This window comes from Eleutherodactylus coqui, chromosome 1, assembly GCF_035609145.1.
Source record: "Eleutherodactylus coqui strain aEleCoq1 chromosome 1, aEleCoq1.hap1, whole genome shotgun sequence".
In the NCBI taxonomy this organism is placed as follows: Eukaryota; Metazoa; Chordata; class Amphibia; order Anura; family Eleutherodactylidae; genus Eleutherodactylus; species Eleutherodactylus coqui.
Window position 1 is genome coordinate 274,884,031 of NC_089837.1, and position 20,693 is coordinate 274,904,723.

The window sequence follows — 20,693 nt, forward strand, 5'->3', positions numbered from 1 at the left end:
GGCGCATTAATCTCAGGTGAGCGCGTCTCCACGCGTAGCGCACGGCGCATTAATCTCAGGTGAGCGCGTCTCCGCGCACGGCGCATTAATCTCAGGTGATTGCGTCTCCGCGCACGGCGCATTAATCTCAGGTGAGCGCGTCTCCGCGCACGGCGCATTAATCTCAGGTTGAGCGCGTCTCCACGCGTAGCGCACGGCGCATTAATCTCAGGTGAGCGCGTCTCCACGCGTAGCGCACGGCGCATTAATCTCAGGTGAGCGCGTCTCCACGCGTAGCGCACGGCACATTAATCTCAGGTGAGCGCGTCTCCACGCGTAGCGCACGGCGCATTAATCTCAGGTGAGCGCGTCTCCACGCGTAGCGCAGGCGCATTAATCTCAGGTGCGCGCGTCTCCACGCGTAGCGCACGGCGCATTAATCTCAGGTGAGCGCGTCTCCACGCGTAGCGCACGGCGCATTAATCTCAGGTGAGCGCGTCTCCACGCGTAGCGCACGGCGCATTAATCTCAGGTGAGCGCGTCTCCACGCGTAGCGCACGGCGCATTAATCTCAGGTGAGCGCGTCTCCACGCGTAGCGCACGGCGCATTAATCTCAGGTGAGCGCGTCTCCACGCGTAGCGCACGGCGCATTAATCTCAGGTGGCCGCGTCTCCACACGTAGCATTAATCTAAGGTGACCGCGTCTCCACACGTAGCGCACGGCGCACAAATCTCAGGTGGGTACTCACCACACGTAGAGCACAAATCTTACTCTCCCATCTTGTAAATTGGGGAAAAGGCTCCAACCATCAGCTTGCTTCCCCTGTAGATGAATGGTGGTCAAAATCCGCGTGCAAATGCAAGGCTCGGTGACGTCACAGCCCACGTGATGCACGGGCACACTCATCGTGCACGGCAATGCGCGGGCACGCCACTGAGTCACGTGGTGCCGATTCCAGCCAGCTGATTGGCTGAATCGGCCGCGCCAGAGAACTGCGGCAGAAAGTGTTAATATGCAAACAGGTCATGTTTTCAGGATATCCTATGGTAACAACACCTGTGGCAATGTCTGAGGCACTGACTATAATTACATCACCTGTGCAACACTGAGGAAATCCTGAAAACATGACCTGTTGGCGGTCCCTGAGGACTGGAGTTGGGGAACCCTGATCTAGAGTATTGCATTTTAGTGCACCAACTGCCCCAGTACATGCAGAGCTTTGCATTCAGCACACATAGACCCCAGTACTGCAGAGTATTGCATCTCTAAGAGGAGAGAGCACCCACAGAATATTGTAACTGTGGCTCAGCTCGGCTTGATGTTCTTCCAGTCTACAGTGTTGATGTTTGCAGTCACTGCTAAAAAGCCTGAGAAACCAATTAACTTTTTAGCAAGATTCCAATACGCTTCCAGCACTTCCTTACAGACTCGGGAATACTCCTCCCACATAAGTCTTGTCACATGGTCGTGACGTCATCACAGGTCCTCTATCGATTGGGAAATGGGTGATGAAAAGCTTAGAAGGGAACTAATAGCTTTTGGTTATACGCCAGGGCCTGTAACAGACAGTACACGGAGGGTCCTGGAGAAGAAACTCTGGAAGTTACATGCGGATTCTACGAAAACCCGAAACAGCAGGGGCAAAGTCAGAAGAAACCACCACAATGACAATGCCGATGAGGAGTCCTGGAAGCCTTCTAAAGAGAGAGCGTCTTGGGGCACAATGAGGGAGGAGACAGGTCTCTCGCAGGAAGAGAGGAGCTGGTGGGCAGATGAGAGAGTCGATGACAGCAGGTATCCCGGGAGAAACATTTCTTCCTCTGCTCGCACGCATGAGAGTACACTGTGGAAGAGCGAAAGGGTGTCCCTGCCAGGACACAACCCCCAGAGAATCTCCTTAGATCGTTACAGGTATTCTGGTGACCCCTCTGAGAGAAGCTCCCTAGGCCGCCACAGGTACTCAGCAGATGAGCATGTTGGTGACATCATCAGGGAGCTGAGTACGAGTCAGTCTCTCTCCAGCAGTAGGACTGCGGTGGACCCTCCATCTTACAAGACTCTAGCTGGCATAAAACAGGAAAGTGTTTCACATTTTAAATCAAGTTGGTCCAAACAGCTGGAGCACTACCTGTCAAGACTGCTGCGGGGGCTGTGTATCATCTTGCTTTTGGTCTTCACTGGTATCCTAATTGTCAAGAGTGGCATTTTAAGTACCTCACAGGACAATGACAGTAAGTTCATTGCATAGTATTTAGTGTTGTAAGAATGCATTCACAAGTAGTGGATTTGGTGCAGAAAATCTACACCAAAATCGGCTTTAAATCTATGGATTTTAGTGCTGATCAACAGCAGACTTTACCCTTTCAATTGAAAGGTTGAAACCTGCTGTGGATCCGCATCACAATCTACACCAAATAATGCAGATCCGTTCCAAAATCCACAGCGCACATATGCTTTTCTGTTTATCTACACCTAAATGAACCTAAATTTGTATCAGCAATACTCAATTCCTCACGTACTGTTTAAAAGTGGCTTTACAACTTGGTTTGGTCTGGCAGGACTTCTTGCAGAGTGTGTAGCTGATTTATGCTGGGTTCCCACGGGTCGGTTTCACCGTGGAAATCTTGCCACGTGGCCCCTTTTTTTTCTTCTCTTTTATTCCCCCAACTCCTTTAAAAAATCGACGTAGTTGAATGATGGCTTGTTTTTTGTGTGCCAAGTTGTATTTTTCAATGATACTATTTAATATACCTAAAATGTACTCCAAAACGTTAAAAAATTCTAAGTCTAATAATATTTGCAATAAAAAAAAAACACATTCCACTATTTTTAGGTGCATCTTGTTTCTATGGCGCACAAACTGCAGTAAAAATGACATGATACCTTTATTTTATGGGTCAGTACTATTACTATGATACCAAACTTTTATTTATATTTTTTTGCTGTACTATTTATTTATTTATTTATTTATTTATTTTTTTTTCAAAGACATTAACTTTTTAAAAATTATTTTACTCCGCCATCTTCTGCTCGCATTAACTTTTTTTATTTTTCCGTCCACATAGTTGTAAATTGGCTCATTTCTTGCGGGATGTCCTGTAGTTTGCTTTGGTTCCATTTTGTAATACATATGACTTTTTGATCGCTTTTTAATAGCATTTTTTTCTGGGAGGCAGGGTGACCAAGAAAGTGCATTTCTGGCGTTCCTTTTTTTTCTTTTTCCGGACAACGTTCACCATGAGGGCTAAATAATACGTTACTTTGATAGATCGGACTTTTGCGGATGCAGCGATACCAAATATGTATTTTTGTTTTATTTTTTAAATTTTATTATAAATATGGCAAAAGGTTTTTCTTTTAATTATTACTTTTTTATATTTAGTAAAACTTTATTGTTCTGCTTTTTTTTTTTCCACATGGCACAACTACTAGCCATGCTTTGATCACTCCTGCAGTATATGGATCAGATCCATGAGGGGAGGTGAAAATATCCATGAGAGGAGGTGAAAATACTCACCTCGGTCCTCCCAAATGTCCCGGTGTCCTGGGACCTGAAGTCCCCTTCTGCGCATGCGTGCCCGACGTCAAGCATCGGGCGCGTGCACAGAGGCGCTCGAGCCCCTGGAAATTCAAAATCCCTCTGCTTCTGGCTACCATGTGTAGCTAGGAGCAGAGAGATTTCACCGAGGACATGATCACTGTTATCCAATGGATAACAGTGATCATGTAAAGTAAAAAAAAAAAAAGTGTAAACAAAAAAAAAAGTTTTAAAAAGCTTACGTTGCATCTCCCCTCATGGATCATATCCGTGAGGGAGGATGAAAGTACGTACATAAGGCCGCCGGATTTATCCGCGGACCTTACCTCAGCTTCTGCGCACACGCCCGACGCCAAAATGGCGGACGCATGCGCAAAAGCTGTGGATTGCCTGGCTAACTTAAATTCTCCATGCTCATGGCTACAAAACTGAGCCAAGAGCCTGGAGATTTCACGGGGGGCCGCGGTGAGCGGTTCCAGGTCACGTGTTTGCCGTTGACAGTCACGTAAAAGAAGAAAAAAAATATTGAAGTTTCATCTCCCCTCACCTATGCGATTGGTGAGAGGAGATGAAACTTTTTACCGGAGGCCTCCGTATTTGAACCTTCCCGAATTCTGCACATGCGATTGCCGGCAAAATGCCGGACACATGCGCAGGAGTTGGGGATCCCAGGAATTTTAAAATCTCCTTGCTCTCAGCGAGCAATGGTCGCCGAGAGCCTGGAGCAATGACAGGTGGCCTCGTTGAGCAGTCCCCGGTCACGAAAAAAAAAAAAAAAGTAGCTATCTAACATAGGTCGGTCTCACATGACCGGATAGGAATTACGGATTCCGCATACATCTGATCCGCGGTAATACGCAGATCAATCACATTGGATTACACAATTTCGCTCACATTAGCGGGTTGGAATTGTGTAATCCACTCGCAGAAAAGAGAACGCAGCAGGTTCTATTTTACTGCAGATATCCGCAACATAGAGCCTATTGTGCTCCATGGTCGCGGATATACCCGCAGCCCATACGCAACTACCTTGTATACGGGCTGCGGGTACCCGCGTCATCGCTAAGTGACGGTGCGGGAAATGCAAACAAAAAAAAGTGTACTGCGCATGACCGCCCGTGTAAGTACGCAGTTATGCGCAGTAAATTACGCGGCCGTACGCAGGGTCACAGCCGGGCTCACAGCTGGGATCTGCTGCGGGCCTCCGCAAGCGGATTCCACCTACGGCTGTGTGAGCCCGGCGTTATTCAGACCGCTACCTGTAATACGTATTTTACAAGAAGCCCCGGGAACGCTCGCCTTCATGCAGTTCCAGGAGCAGCTTGTTGAGTGCCTTCTGTATGAGACGGACGCACCTTCGCAAGCTTACGAAGACTCACGGAACGCCACTTTTTACACCCCATACCCACTGCTGAGGTCAAGAAATGACCCCAAAAAGCATGAGAGAAGGGGGGATACCCGGTTTTCTGGGCCCATTCCAACCAGCCTCCGTAATTACCCCTGTCTTTGGAAATACCACACAGTTCACATTATTACTTTTAACTAAGATTTGGGGAACGCCGAAAAGGGCACGGAGGAGGGGGGACGTTTTTAGGGAGTCAATTTTTATTCCCTACAAATGAGCAATGGGACCTGGAATTTATTCAGTTGTGCCCTGAAATCCAACGGGTGTTCCCTCCTTTATAGGCCTTGCCATGGCTCCTGTAAGTAAATTAGGGCCACAATGGGTATGTTTCTGAACACAGGACAAACGGGGGTATCCATTTTGGGGTGCAAGTCTTCATTTATATGTGTGCTGTTTAAAAAAAGCTGTTTTTAAAATGACAGAATTGCCAAAAAAACAAAAATCCCAATTTTTTCCTTTTGCTTTGCTTGAATTCATTCAAAAACTGTGAGGTCAAAATACGCAGCACACCCCTAGATAAATTCGTTAAGGAGTCTAGTTTTCAAAATGGGGTCATTTGTGGGGGTTCTCTATGGTTTTGGCCGCTCAAGAACTCTACAAGTGGGCAATGGGGCCTAAAAGGACTTCAAGCAAAATGTATGTTCTGAAAGCTACCGATTACTCCTTTCATTTTGGGCCCCGTTGTGCATCCAGACATAAGATTAACCCCTTGAGTGGCACGCCCGGAAAAGCTCCGTGACGAGCTCCACTGCTCATAGCAACATAGCCCGGAAGATTTCCGGGCTATGTATCACTATGGGAGCTGCAGAGCACAATGCCACAAGCTGTGACATTGTGCTCTGCCTGCACAGACCCACAGAGAACAAAGCAAGGGCTTTGAAAAACCAGCAGAAGATATTGCCGACATGTCGGCAATGTCCTGCTTTGTTTACAGGTTGCCATAGAGACCATCGGCTTGTCAGAAGCAAGCCGATGGTCTCTGTGGCAGGGAGAGCTGGTTGTTAGCTGTCCGAGGACAGCTAGGTACTAGCTCTTACAGCAGAGATCAGAGAAAACCTCCGATCTCTGCTGTGTTAACCCTTTACATGCTGCAGTCTATGTGACTGCAGCATGTAAAGGGCTGTCACTGCAGCATGTAAAGGGCTGTCACCATCGGACCCCTGGAATGTGATCAGGGGTCCTGATGGGTCCCTGTGGAAGTCCCCTAAAGGGACAAAAAAAAATAAAAAAATTTTAAAAACTTAAAAAAAAAAAAAGTAAAAAAATTATTAAAAAAATAAAAAAAACACTTGTCTCCCTTTACTTTGTAAAAAATCAAAAATACAATCACACATGTGGTATCCATGTGCGTCGTAATGACCCAGAGAAGGAAGTTAATACATTATTTAACCCCTTAATGACATGGCCCCTTTTTTCTTTTTTCCCCATTTCTTTTTTTCCTCCCCCCTGTTTAAAAAATCACAACTTGTCCCGCAAAAAACAAGCCCTCATATGGCCGTGTCAATGGAAAAATGAAAAAGTTATGGCTCTTGAGACGCAACTGCAAAACTAGTTGAAATTCAATGATTAGATCATTTTAAAAAACCTGCCCTGGTGGGCACGACAGGGTGGTAGGAAACCTGCCACTCAAGGGGTTAATAGACGTGACTTATATTAAAACTCAAATTTTTAATAAGATACGATTAAAAAACGAAGAAAGGGCACAACACTGACAAACATACAAAAACAAGGAACCAGGTGAGGTAGACCACGAAACAAATAGTGGTACCCGTAACGACCTGGATTATGACACTCGATGAGTGTTTACGAATACTCCACTAGGACAGGAATCTAAAAGACCCCAACAGAGCAAGAGTGGAAGTTAAACGGGCTCATTTAATTGTGGTAGTGCCAGAGCCCGGATAGAGTTTTTTAGAATCTCTAAGCTCCACTCTGTCTCTGTGAAGAAGCGTATTAGACAGGTATCTATTCGCATCGAACGTGTATCGTTCGGTGCAAATTAAGATTTATAGGTCCTATCTGGACAAAATATGGTGGGGTGTAATAGTGTAATCACCCAACCCCAATATTTATAGAGCATCTGTATGTAATAGAAAAATGCTTAGGGTCAGTTAGAACTCAATATATTGTACTGGTAGTGTTTCTTTTCTCCAGATATTTGAGTACAAGTCTCTAGATAACCAAGAGGAAATGTATGTACGATTGTACTTTATTCCTCTATATGCTAAAAGGAGCTGAGAATTGATGATGCAATGATGGTATCTGCTTTCAGCAGTTAATGCGTGGAAATAGTACTTTAGACTCTACGCGTTTCACCACATAGTCTTTGTGGATCATCAGGAGATATAGTACTCAAGCTATAGATAATGAATTTGTGTATATTCACAAGAGGATGAGATTGTATCACGTCACAGAGTATCATAAAGGATTAACAACTGAAATAGGTGATAAACTCTCAGTTTCACTAATAAGAAAAATAGGTCACTTAAGGTAAGTGAACTATTTAAAGAGTCTAAGGAGATGGATCCTGACTCAGAAGTGCCAATAGCTCCTGCTCCTAACTGAGGAAAAATGAGCTATTTCTAGGTCAGAGGGACTATGACGCGATAGTCATGCTATAGAGGTAGTCAAGCGGCCTGATATTAACAAAAGTGAAGCACTAGAAAGGGAGACAGCAATATGTGTCTGTTAGCCCCAATCTTAGTTGAATGTCAAAAAAGACAAAAGGAGAGAAACTAGTGCTTCAAAATAAGCCTAGAGGCTGCCGCAATGTCTAAGTCTCAAATCCCAATGATGGATTTTGAGATAAGCAAGAGGGGAACTAGTGCTTCTTATTAGAAAAAAGCCTAGAGGCTGCCGCAAGGTCTAAGTCTCAAATCCCGATGGTGGATTTTGAGATAAGCAAGTTGGTTAGGAGCCCCTCAAGTAGTAGCTAATGCCCTCATGTAAAAGAAAAAAAGAGCCCCAGCAGGAGCATAGCAGAGAGAGTAACCCGTCGCCTTGATGGTAGGCTAGGGAATGAGGATGGTCATTAACTGAGCTCCTTATATATAAGTGGCTCCTCCCACAATGGGTTTGGTTAAGACAGATCCCTCTAATAGGATCAGGAAAGAACATCAACAATAGCCATGTGCAAAAAAAAAAAAAAAAAAAAAAAAATAGCCGATCTTGGGGAAGTTATAGCACATCTCTATCCAACAGTTAATACATGCGTAATCGCTCACCATAAGGACCGATCGCAGTGCAGATCTATCCTGACCGCTTGATGTAAATATTAGATTGTAGCCTGTAAACAAGCGGACGGGGCTGGTGGGCGTGACGGAGGCGCCTGACGTCGCCGAAGAGGCTGGGCAGAGCGTATGATGTCACCACGCAAGGGGGAGTGCCTGCAGACTGAATCTCAGTCCGTAGGCGGCGTGGCGTAGGACGCAACTCTCTGCCGGTGCGGCGTATGTGATGTCACCACGTCAGGAGCGCACCTACCGATAGAGTCTCGCCCATACGGGGCGTGTGTGCGCTGCGTCTCACCGCCGACATCATGTCAGAGCGCCATGACGCCTAAGCGTCAGGGGGCGTCTCGTTATTGCTGCGCTGCTATCGGAGATTGATACGTAACTGGCGTATCAATAGTAGTGCAGCGTAATGGTAACTGCACTATTCAATGTACATAACTGTTTAATTAAGGTATTTAGCTTTTGATTGCACATGAGGTATATGACTAGCAATCTTGTAGGTAAGTATTATTGCTAGTGTATCTTTATTGTCACCAAAGGAGGAGGAGTTGATAAAAAAGTGTATACTGATGCAACAAGTACACACTTATATAAAAAATATAGAATATACAGAAGCTCAGTTTTATTTAAACGTGAGATGCTGAATGCACTGAGATCACTGGTCGTTAATTATGAGTATATTCTAGTGTCTTACCCCTTTTCTTATAGACTGATAGTATGCATCGATTCATGAATAAAGATATGATTTGATACCTGATAAGAGATAGAGGCTCAATTAGAGCATATAAATATAATGATGCTGAAATAAAGAAATATTTTGCACACGAACGGACTACGTGGATCAGGATTACAAGTTATGCCAGCAGCAGTCAACATTAGAGAAAGCAGTTAAACAGAAGTTGTTCATTAAGACCAGCAGGTTGAACTGTATCGCATCTATAGATCCAAGCTGCTTCTTTTTGCAGAAGCAGTGAATCTATGTTACCTCTTCTCCCATCGGACTTAACAATTTCCATCCCCTGGAACTTTAAACAGCTAGCATCCCCCCCATGTTGCTCCAACACATGGGTGGAGACTGAAGTTGCTTCATTTCTGCCAATGTTGCCTACGTGTGCCAGGTTCCTACGGCGAAATTGCTGCCTCGTTTTCCCAATATATTGTTTCTGACAGACACAGGTGATAATGTAGACAACATTTGTAGAGAGACAGTTAACAAAATCTCGTATAGTGTATTCTGAGTGATGGATCTACATATGCCACACTTAAAGAAGATCCAACTAATGCCTTCCAAACAGCCCTTAATAAAATTCTACTTGGGGGTAAAGAATTGAAGTGCATCAGTGATACAGAATTCAAATTTATGACCCCAGTAACTCCGAGAATAGCAGTTTTCTACGCTTTACCTAAAATTCACAAGGGCACTAGCCCACTGAAAGGACGTCCGATCGTATCCGGCATTGACAATATCACCCAGAATTCCAGTGTTTATCTGGACCGTATGCTGAGACCATTTGTCTCAGCACTTCCATCATTCGCACAGGATACGATGGACGTCCTTCGTCAAATTGAAGGAATCACAGTCAGTTCGGATACATGGGTGGCAAGTCTCGATGTCGAGGCACTTTACAGCTCAATCCCCCATCAAGTGGGATTACGAGCTGTTACTCACTTCCTATCTCAGAGAGGGATGATGTATCAGGCTCAAAACGAATTTATTCTACAACTATTAGAATTCGTGTTGACACATAACTATTTCCTGTTTAACAGGAAGTTCTTCCACCAGCTCAGGGGCACCGCGATGGGGACGCCATGTGCCCCCACGTATGCCAACTTGCTCCTGGGCTGGTGGGAGGAGAAATGTGTCTTCTCCACCGAGAACTGTGCCTGGTCCACGTATATCTTGTCTTGGATAAGATATATCGATGACATACTCATCCTTTGGACAGGTTCTGAATCACAGTTTTTTGAGTTCGTGACTTGGCTCAATAGCAACGAGCTTAATCTGAGATTTACGGCCGATATCAGTAAAACATCCATGACTTTTCTTGACATAACTATTGTAATCCAACCAGATGGCAAAATCTCGACCAACCTTTATCGTAAAAGTACAGCTACCAATAGCTTACTTTCTTGGAACAGTTTCCACCCACAACCCCTTAAAAAAGGTATTCCTAAGGGGCAATTCTTGAGAATCAGACGGAATTGTTCCGAAGAAAGTACCTTTAACATTGAATGTAAAAAATTGAGGGATAGATTCCTACAAAGAGGCTATCCCATTCACATTTTGGATCAAGCAGAACATTTTGCACGCAGTTGCAACAGGAATGAGCTGCTTATCCCAAAAACAAGGAACGAGACATCAGAAATGCGTATTGTGGGAACTTACGATACCGGACGGGAAAAAATACTTGAGATTTTGCATACATATTGGGATGTCCTTCAAAATGACAAAGACATTAGCACCTGTATTCCAGCATATCCGAAAGTGACGTACCGTCGGGGCCGTAATATCAAAGACCATGTAGTTAAAAGCTTCCTAAAACCATCTACACCTCAAAGTGATTGGCTTTCACGCTCCATCCCCAATGGGACCTTCTCATGCGCTAAATGCTTAGCTTGTGGATTTATCAAAAAAGGAGACACCTTCAGATCAAGTACAACGGGGACAGAATACACTATACGAGATTTTGTTAACTGTCTCTCTACAAATGTTGTCTACATTATCACCTGTGTCTGTCAGAAACAATATATTGGGAAAACGAGGCAGCAATTTCGCCGTAGGAACCTGGCACACGTAGGCAACATTGGCAGAAATGAAGCAACTTCAGTCTCCACCCATGTGTTGGAGCAACATGGGGGGGATGCTAGCTGTTTAAAGTTCCAGGGGATGGAAATTGTTAAGTCCGATGGGAGAAGAGGTAACATAGATTCACTGCTTCTGCAAAAAGAAGCAGCTTGGATCTATAGATGCGATACAGTTCAACCTGCTGGTCTTAATGAACAACTTCTGTTTAACTGCTTTCTCTAATGTTGACTGCTGCTGGCATAACTTGTAATCCTGATCCACGTAGTCCGTTCGTGTGCAAAATATTTCTTTATTTCAGCATCATTATATTTATATGCTCTAATTGAGCCTCTATCTCTTATCAGGTATCAAATCATATCTTTATTCATGAATCGATGCATACTATCAGTCTATAAGAAAAGGGGTAAGACACTAGAATATACTCATAATTAACGACCAGTGATCTCAGTGCATTCAGCATCTCACGTTTAAATAAAACTGAGCTTCTGTATATTCTATATTTTTTATATAAGTGTGTACTTGTTGCATCAGTATACACTTTTTTATCAACTCCTCCTCCTTTGGTGACAATAAAGATACACTAGCAATAATACTTACCTACAAGATTGCTAGTCATATACCTCATGTGCAATCAAAAGCTAAATACCTTAATTAAACAGTTATGTACATTGAATAGTGCAGTTACCATTACGCTGCACTACTATTGATACGCCAGTTACGTATCAATCTCCGATAGCAGCGCAGCAATAACGAGACGCCCCCTGACGCTTAGGCGTCATGGCGCTCTGACATGATGTCGGCGGTGAGACGCAGCGCACACACGCCCCGTATGGGCGAGACTCTATCGGTAGGTGCGCTCCTGACGTGGTGACATCACATACGCCGCACCGGCAGAGAGTTGCGTCCTACGCCACGCCGCCTACGGACTGAGATTCAGTCTGCAGGCACTCCCCCTTGCGTGGTGACATCATACGCTCTGCCCAGCCTCTTCGGCGACGTCAGGCGCCTCCGTCACGCCCACCAGCCCCGTCCGCTTGTTTACAGGCTACAATCTAATATTTACATCAAGCGGTCAGGATAGATCTGCACTGCGATCGGTCCTTATGGTGAGCGATTACGCATGTATTAACTGTTGGATAGAGATGTGCTATAACTTCCCCAAGATCGGCTATTTTTTTTTTTTTTTTTTTTTTTGCACATGGCTATTGTTGATGTTCTTTCCTGATCCTATTAGAGGGATCTGTCTTAACCAAACCCATTGTGGGAGGAGCCACTTATATATAAGGAGCTCAGTTAATGACCATCCTCATTCCCTAGCCTACCATCAAGGCGACGGGTTACTCTCTCTGCTATGCTCCTGCTGGGGCTCTTTTTTTCTTTTACATGAGGGCATTAGCTACTACTTGAGGGGCTCCTAACTAACTTGCTTATCTCAAAATCCACCATCGGGATTTGAGACTTAGACCTTGCGGCAGCCTCTAGGCTTTTTTCTAATAAGAAGCACTAGTTCCCCTCTTGCTTATCTCAAAATCCATCATTGGGATTTGAGACTTAGACATTGCGGCAGCCTCTAGGCTTATTTTGAAGCACTAGTTTCTCTCCTTTTGTCTTTTTTGACATTCAACTAAGATTGGGGCTAACAGACACATATTGCTGTCTCCCTTTCTAGTGCTTCACTTTTGTTAATATCAGGCCGCTTGACTACCTCTATAGCATGACTATCGCGTCATAGTCCCTCTGACCTAGAAATAGCTCATTTTTCCTCAGTTAGGAGCAGGAGCTATTGGCACTTCTGAGTCAGGATCCATCTCCTTAGACTCTTTAAATAGTTCACTTACCTTAAGTGACCTATTTTTCTTATTAGTGAAACTGAGAGTTTATCACCTATTTCAGTTGTTAATCCTTTATGATACTCTGTGACGTGATACAATCTCATCCTCTTGTGAATATACACAAATTCATTATCTATAGCTTGAGTACTATATCTCCTGATGATCCACAAAGACTATGTGGTGAAACGCGTAGAGTCTAAAGTACTATTTCCACGCATTAACTGCTGAAAGCAGATACCATCATTGCATCATCAATTCTCAGCTCCTTTTAGCATATAGAGGAATAAAGTACAATCGTACATACATTTCCTCTTGGTTATCTAGAGACTTGTACTCAAATATCTGGAGAAAAGAAACACTACCAGTACAATATATTGAGTTCTAACTGACCCTAAGCATTTTTCTATTACATACAGATGCTCTATAAATATTGGGGTTGGGTGATTACACTATTACACCCCACCATATTTTGTCCAGATAGGACCTATAAATCTTAATTTGCACCGAACGATACACGTTCGATGCGAATAGATACCTGTCTAATACGCTTCTTCACAGAGACAGAGTGGAGCTTAGAGATTCTAAAAAACTCTATCCGGGCTCTGGCACTACCACAATTAAATGAGCCCGTTTAACTTCCACTCTTGCTCTGTTGGGGTCTTTTAGATTCCTGTCCTAGTGGAGTATTCGTAAACACTCATCGAGTGTCATAATCCAGGTCGTTACGGGTACCACTATTTGTTTCGTGGTCTACCTCACCTGGTTCCTTGTTTTTGTATGTTTGTCAGTGTTGTGCCCTTTCTTCGTTTTTTAATCGTATCTTATTAAAAATTTGAGTTTTAATATAAGTCACGTCTGTGAATTGGGCTTTAAATCTACCTAGTCTGACTCAACTGCCTACCCTCTGTGAATCCCAGACATAAGATTAGGGCCACAATGGGTATATTTCTGAACACAGGACAAACAGGGGGATCCATTTTGGGGTGTAAATCCTCATTTTCATGTAAACTATAGGAAAAAAAAATGTCTTTAAAATGACATATTTGCAAAAATATGAAATTTTACTTTTTCTCCTCTAAATTGAATTAATTCCTGAAAAAAAACTGTGGGGTCAAAATATTCATGACGCCCCTCAGTGAATACATTAAGGGGTGTAGTTTTTAAAATAGGGTCATTATTCTGACACTCCTGAGCCTTTCCAATCTTGGCGTTGGTGTAGGAAAACAGTGTTCTTCAAAATGCTGAAAAGTAATGTTAAAGGGGTTGTCTCGCGGCGAAAGTGTTTTTTTTTTTTTAAATGGACCCCTGCATTATGCCCTGTGAAAAAGAAAGCACGTGTTAGTTTTTAACAAGCACATTGCACTTACCTGCATCAGCGTTCTGCAGCTTCTTCATTTCTTCTTTTAAAGATGGCGCCGCTGGTCTTCTCCCACGGTGCACCGCGGGTCTTCCCATGGTGCACCGTGGAGTTTCTTCTTTTGTCTTCCGCGTTCCACTGCCGATACAGCCACCTCATTGGCTGATCAGCACCACGTGACGGAGGCGGAGCTACGATGACGACGCGGTGACCAGCTCTCCGGCATGAGTGGCCCCATTCACCAGGCAGAAGACCGCACAGCGCAAGCGCGTCTAAAAAAGCAAGAAGCCAGCGACATTAGACGGGGACGCTAGCAACGGAGCAGGTAAGTGAATAACTTCTGTATGGCTCATATTTAATGCACGATGTACATTACAAAGTGCATTAATATGGCCATACAGAAGTGTATAACCCGACTTGCTTTCGCGAGACAACCCCTTTAAATTTGTATGTCTCCTAAATGGTTCAAAAAACACGAAAGGTTTTCAAATCTGCATCCAGAATAAAGTAAACTGATGGAAATATATACCTTAGCAAAAATTTGTACAGTATATTTGCGTAATTACAGTTGAAAATGTGAAAAAATGACAGTTTTTTTCAAAATTTTCCCAATATTGGCACTTTTAATAAATATTCATAAATACTATCAGTCTATTTTTTTCCACTTATATGAAGTACAACATGTGGCGAAAAAACAATGTCAGAATCACTTGGATATGTAAAGCCTTTACAGAGTTATGCTATGTTAAGTGACACATGTCAGATTTTCAAAATTTGGCTTCGTCACTAAGGCGCAAACAGGCTTCGTCACTAAGGGGTTAAAGTATGGTTTTGCTAAACTGTTTGTGCATTTACGCTAGTTACTTTTCAGTGTAAACAGTGGGAAGTCTGCTGTAGGCTGCCTGCACGCGGGCAGACGTTTGCTGTGGAATCCGCTGTGGGCGTCCTCTTCTGGTTTCCACAGCAAATACCGCCCATAGCATGTACAGGAGCGGAAACCAATTGATTGTTTCCGCTTGTGGAGGAAGAATCGTAGCATTCTCCATTTTCCTGCAGTGTCCACATGGACTGCTTCGATTGAAGTCAATGGAAGCCAGATGGGCCGCGGATTAGGCGGGAAAAGCAGGAATTAAAAAAAAATCTGTACACGCATGTCCGGTGACTTCCCTCGACAATACGTAGTACAGAGAAGAAAAAGAATGACAAGTACATGCAGAATCTGGCTCTGCTGTGTGCAGGCGTCTTAAAGGGGTTATCAGAAGAAATGTACTTGCCCAATTCCAGTCAGGGTCCAGCAGTAACAGTAGTACTGATTCCAACACCAGGTCATGTGGTATAGAACTACCCCCTTCCAGGGTCAGTAGCATCATTGTTTATGGGTGATTGACACATTTTAATAAACAGGCCAACACACTGTTCTGCACTGTCAGTGACAGAAGTGGGCGTGGTTATTAGTTACTAGAAGATACTATGTAGAAGAAGCAAATAACTTTGAAAGCCCAATTTTTAGTAACCAATCCCTGCTCTTACAGCGCCATACAAAACACCAGTATAACTGATGTTGCAGTGGTCCCAAATAATTTGTTGCTCAAAAATTTGGCTACGAGGCGCTACGTCATTGGCACGTCAACCTAATGTGCAATCCTCTTTTGTAATGTAATATTTCTTTTACTTGAAATGCTCATAAGTGCCATCAACGGACACTGTTGGCGAAGTGAAAGTTGTACTGTGATTGGTTGCTATTGGCAACAAAACTTATAGGGGAAGTCGGTGAGGTTTTTTTTTGTATTTTTTTATTTTTTTTTTAAATTATGCCAGTATTCGTCGCCTCGTGCTTTAGAACACTCATGCTAAATTTCACTCAAATCTGACCAGAACTGTGGATTTGTATATGACGCAAAAAAAACCCAACAGATTTTGCCTTTTATATATACTATACTAGCATGTTAGCTGCGTGGAATTTGTATTTTTTTTTAATCTAATCTGTGTTTTGCTGTATATTGAAGCGTAAAAAAATGAAAAAGTGAAAGGAATGTACCTGTGATATGCTTTGTCAGCGCAGTTCTGTCAATTACATTTTTGGACTTGCCACATACAGTTGACCGTGAGAAAAACATGTTTTTTCTACATGTACACCTGCTACCTTAAGGCCTCCTGCACATCGGCAGATTTGCATTGCGAAATCCATAGCTGGATTCTGCTTCCGGATTCTGCAGCTAATCCAGCAGCACATGCAGCCTACAGAATGCTATGAGAAAATACGATTTCCTGCCCAAGATCGAAAATGGATTGCGATTCTCCACTCGCGGGGAAGAAATCACAGCGTTTTGTGCAGGCCAGCTTCTATTAAAGTCAATGGAAGCCGTCTGTCCCGCAGCCATTTTGCAATCATCATTGCAGGATGGCTGCAGAAGCCACATCATCGTCATAACGACGACGTCCTCTTAACTGCGCCTGTGCTGGCTGGCGCTCCAGCTGGCACATTCGCAGCAGAGGAGGCCGCGTCATCAACCATAGCGATGGCGCGGTGTCTTTTGCACTGGGCATATGCTGGCCAGCGCTCCAGACAGCAGAGAAGATGATGCCGGACAGGTAAGCTGGGTTCACTGGGTGGGCACCCGCTCAAACTCCACTGCAGGAATCCCGCATGCGGTGTCCGACCTCTCGTGTGCAGGCGGCCTAAGTGTTTGCCCTTGAGCCTTATTGATCATTATTGCAAATGCTATTTTTAGAAGGAATTCCAGCCTTTTTAATTGAAAAGGCAAATTCGGCGGTATTATCGGAATGTGTGGAATTAAAACACTTTCTCCTTTTACTTTTCCAGTCATAATAATGGCTCTTACAATATTTACCGCACATGTGTAATTTGTAATCGTGTGCCGTTGCACAGTTTTGGAGTATCAAGATTACACATTAATAGGACTGCCATAACGACTTTTAACCTCAGCCTATGGTCAGGCACTCCTGACAATCCCAAAAAGTTAGGAACTCTATAGGGTATGAGGTGACTTCTTCAGTGTCCATAACATTATTCACTGACAGATACTCTACAATTTCTCCTTTGACTTGTGAAATAATTTTTTCATTCATCAGTCCTACAGTTTCATTAGTTGGTGCCAAAATTGACACAACCATTCTTTACTCCCCATATTAGGTTGCAGTTGAGAATAAACCTTGCTTATCAGTTCCTCTACTATGAACATTACAGAATTCACGATTTAATGTAATCATGCCGTTAGTATCTGTTGTGATACGATCTTTGCCAATTCTCAAAAGAGCAGCCACACATTGCTCTGATTCTGTGCTTTTGTGCAGTTTGACATATTTGTAGTTAGGCAAAAAAAAATTTACATGCTGCCATAACCTAGATGCCTTTAAACATGCATTTATTTTATCAGTCGGTGTGCCCCTACTTATTACAGGTAGAGTCTGTCTAAAATCACCAGCCATCAATACCACCATCCCTCCGACGATAGTTTTGTTGCTATTTATATCCTTCATGGTCTGTTTTTTTTTTTGCCCCTTTTATGGGACATTGTACATTTGTCCCAAACTAACAGCTTTCATTGCTGCAATATTCGGCCACGCTCACTATTTTTACTGATATTACAAATTTGATGTTTCCTCATGAGCTAAGTTCAATGGCAGCTTAAGTGCTGAATGCACTGTTTGTCCACCATCAAGCAGCGTGGCGGCTATTCCATAGGAAGCTACTGCAACAGCAACTCCTTTATCTTTCCAAATTTAGGCTAAGAGCAGCTTTAAAAGTAAACTTTTACCTATTAGGGACATCCAAAAAATAACAAAGCACCTACATCATTTTCACTGTGTTGCATAACATTATCAAAAATGGTTCTCTGTTCCCAGGTTCAAACATGGAACGTACTGCTTAAGTTGCTGGCGCAATGAAGTGGTATCTTAATCCAGTTCTCGTATTAAATCCCTACTACCATATTTTTCGCTCTATAAAAAGAACTTCTTTTCCCTCCAAAGCGGGGGAAAAAAAGTCGCTGCGTCCTGTAAAACGAGTGTGCCGAAATTCGTCGTGATTGCCATTTGTTTGTACGATCGCGAGTTTAACGTGTGACCATGACTTAGCGTGATTGTACGAACAAATGTGTGACAGTTAGTAGTTTTCTCTCCTCCCCACTGCCGCCCATATGTACCGCTGATTGGTGGTGAGTGTCAGTGAGAACTGCTGTTGCTTCTCGACCTCCACCAAACTGCTTCTTCCCTTCCTCCTGACATACACATGTGCCGCTGTGACATGGAGCTCTGGAGCACTGCCCCTAGGTGAGTTCAAAATATTTTTCACTATTTTTTTTTTTTTTCCCCTCTAAAACGGGGGTGCGTCCTATCGTCCGGTGCGTCTTATAGAACAAAAAATACGGTAACTTCCCCATTTCTTTGTGCTCTACTCATTTCGAAGTCTGATAACTCTAAAACTTAACACTTTTTGTTAGTGCTTTGTTGTAAATTAAATCACTGTATATAACCTTTCCATTATGTTCTTGCAATCTGTGCAATATATCATCTGCCATATCATTTTTGTACTTTTCCCACATTTGCTGAGAACTTGAAAGCCCACAGGTCACTATTAATATAGCAAAAATCCCTCTCACCTTGGCCACTAATCTACATTGTACGGCCTCTTCAAGTGTTAAATCGCAAAGATTGTTGTTTTGTACTAGCCCTTTTGCCTCACATGCCTCTCTGAAGGTAGTCAATTCCTGACCAGTGTGGTTTTTAAGATCTTAAAGGGGTGGTCTCGCGAAACCAAGTGGGGTTATACACTTCCGTATGGCCATATTAATGCACTTTGTAATATACATTGTGCATTAAATATGAGCCATACAGAAGTTATTCCACTTACCTGCTCCGTTGCTAGCGTCCTCGTCTCCATGGTTCCGTCTAAATTCGCTGGCAGCTTGCTTTTTTAGACGCGCTTGCGCAGTCCGGTCTTCTCCTTTCAGCACGAGCCGCTTCAGTGTGCTCCCCGCTACAGCTCTTCTGCGCATGCGCAGATGAGCTGTCACTGCTCGGGAGCGCGCTGGAGCGGCCATTCTGTACCATCCTCTGTTAGAGGAAGGTGCAGAGCCGCCCAGCTGTCCGGAGAAGCCGCCCAGCTGTCCTGCCGTCCAGGTAAGTGATGGGCCGGGGGGGCTGCCGCTGCGCCGGGGGGGGGCTGTCGTCGCTGTCGCTGCGATGGGGGGGCTGTCGCTGCGCCGGGGGGGGGCTGCCGCTGCGATGGGGGGGCTGTCGCTAGGCCGGGGGGGGCTGTCGCTGCGATGGGGGGGCTGTCGCTAGGCCGGGGGGGGCTGTCGCTGGGCCAGGGGGGTAAGTGATGGGTCGGGGGTGATGTTCACTGACAGGTGAAGGCTCCGGAACCTAGCGCTGGGCTCCGGAACCTAGCGCTGGGCTCCGGAACCTAGCGCTGGGCTCCGGAACCTAGCGCTGGGCTCCGGAACCTAGCGCTGGGCTCCGGAACCTAGCGCTGGGCTCCGGAACCTAGCGCTGGGCTCCGGAACCTAGCGCTGGGCTCCGGAACCTAGCGCTGGGCTCCGGAACCTAGCGCTGGGCTCCGGGGCCTTCACCTGGGCTGAGGGTCTAGCGCTGGGGAGCCGGGAGCGTAGCGCTGGGGAGCCGGGGGCTAACGCCGGTTACCTGCTGCCTGGCGGTGGGTGACTGGTCGGCGGCTGCGGGGCGTCTGGTCGGCGGCTGCGGGGCGTCTGGTCGGCGGCTGCGGGGCGTCTGGTCGGCGGCTGCGGGGCGTCTGGTCGGCGGCTGCGGGGCGTCTGGTCGGCGGCTGCGGGGCGTCCGGTTGCCATGGAGACACAGCTGGCAGCGTCTCGGGAGCGCGCACGTCGGGCTGCAGCGAGCGACGGGGAAAGAGCCGGCGGCCATCTTGGGGAAACTTTTATAAGCTGCTGAAACGCTGGAACGGTAAGTACAAACCAGCTAGGAAAGTCATTTACAGGGGTAATTAGTAATGTATGTTTAATTAGGGGGACTGGGCAAAAAAAAAAATCACTGCTTCCTCGAGACATCTCCTTTAAGGCCCATTTACACTTGACGATTATCGCTAAAACTTCGCTCATCGGCGATCGTTTTAGCGATAATCAGTGCGTGTAAATGGGCGCGGGGCACCCGCATTTCGGGCTCTTTCTGATCATTAAAATCAAGTGAGCTTGATTTTAGCAATCAGTTTTATCAGTCATTCTCCATGGGGGAGTTCTGATAGCATTGTTTCCCATGGAGAGCAAAGGATCTGAGCTCAGCTAACAGCCTCGGGCTATTAGCATGCTCTCAGGGAAGGCTTCATTAACATACTAGAAGCTACTCAAATACCAATTATTTTTTTAAGCAAAATAATCGCTCAAAGCTGTCGCTCAAACTGTTCTGTCATAAATGGGCCTTTAAAGAAAAGTTGGCCCTCGCACATGGTGTAGCAGCATTCTCGAACAAAAGCATTCCATGTTGCTGACATGCACCGTATAAGCTCTACCTAAGCACTCCTGCACATAAGTGGATTTGCATTGCG

At 44.8% G+C, this 20,693-nt stretch overlaps 1 protein-coding gene across 5 annotated transcripts in view; it reads left to right on the top strand.

Annotated features, from left to right (window-relative positions):
- The first annotated feature begins 1,447 nt into the window (after positions 1–1,447).
- LEMD2 (LEM domain nuclear envelope protein 2) overlaps positions 1,448–20,693 on the top strand; it is a 178,665-nt gene continuing 159,419 nt past the window's right edge. For all 5 annotated transcript variants that reach the window (XR_010793263.1, XR_010793261.1, XM_066609025.1 and 2 more), the window contains exon 1: positions 1,448–2,212. Coding sequence is in view for 3 of the 5 variants with exons in the window: in XM_066609025.1 (XP_066465122.1) it covers positions 1,483–2,212 (730 nt within the window). In the remaining 2 variants the exon portion in view is untranslated. The remainder of the gene's footprint in view (positions 2,213–20,693) is intronic.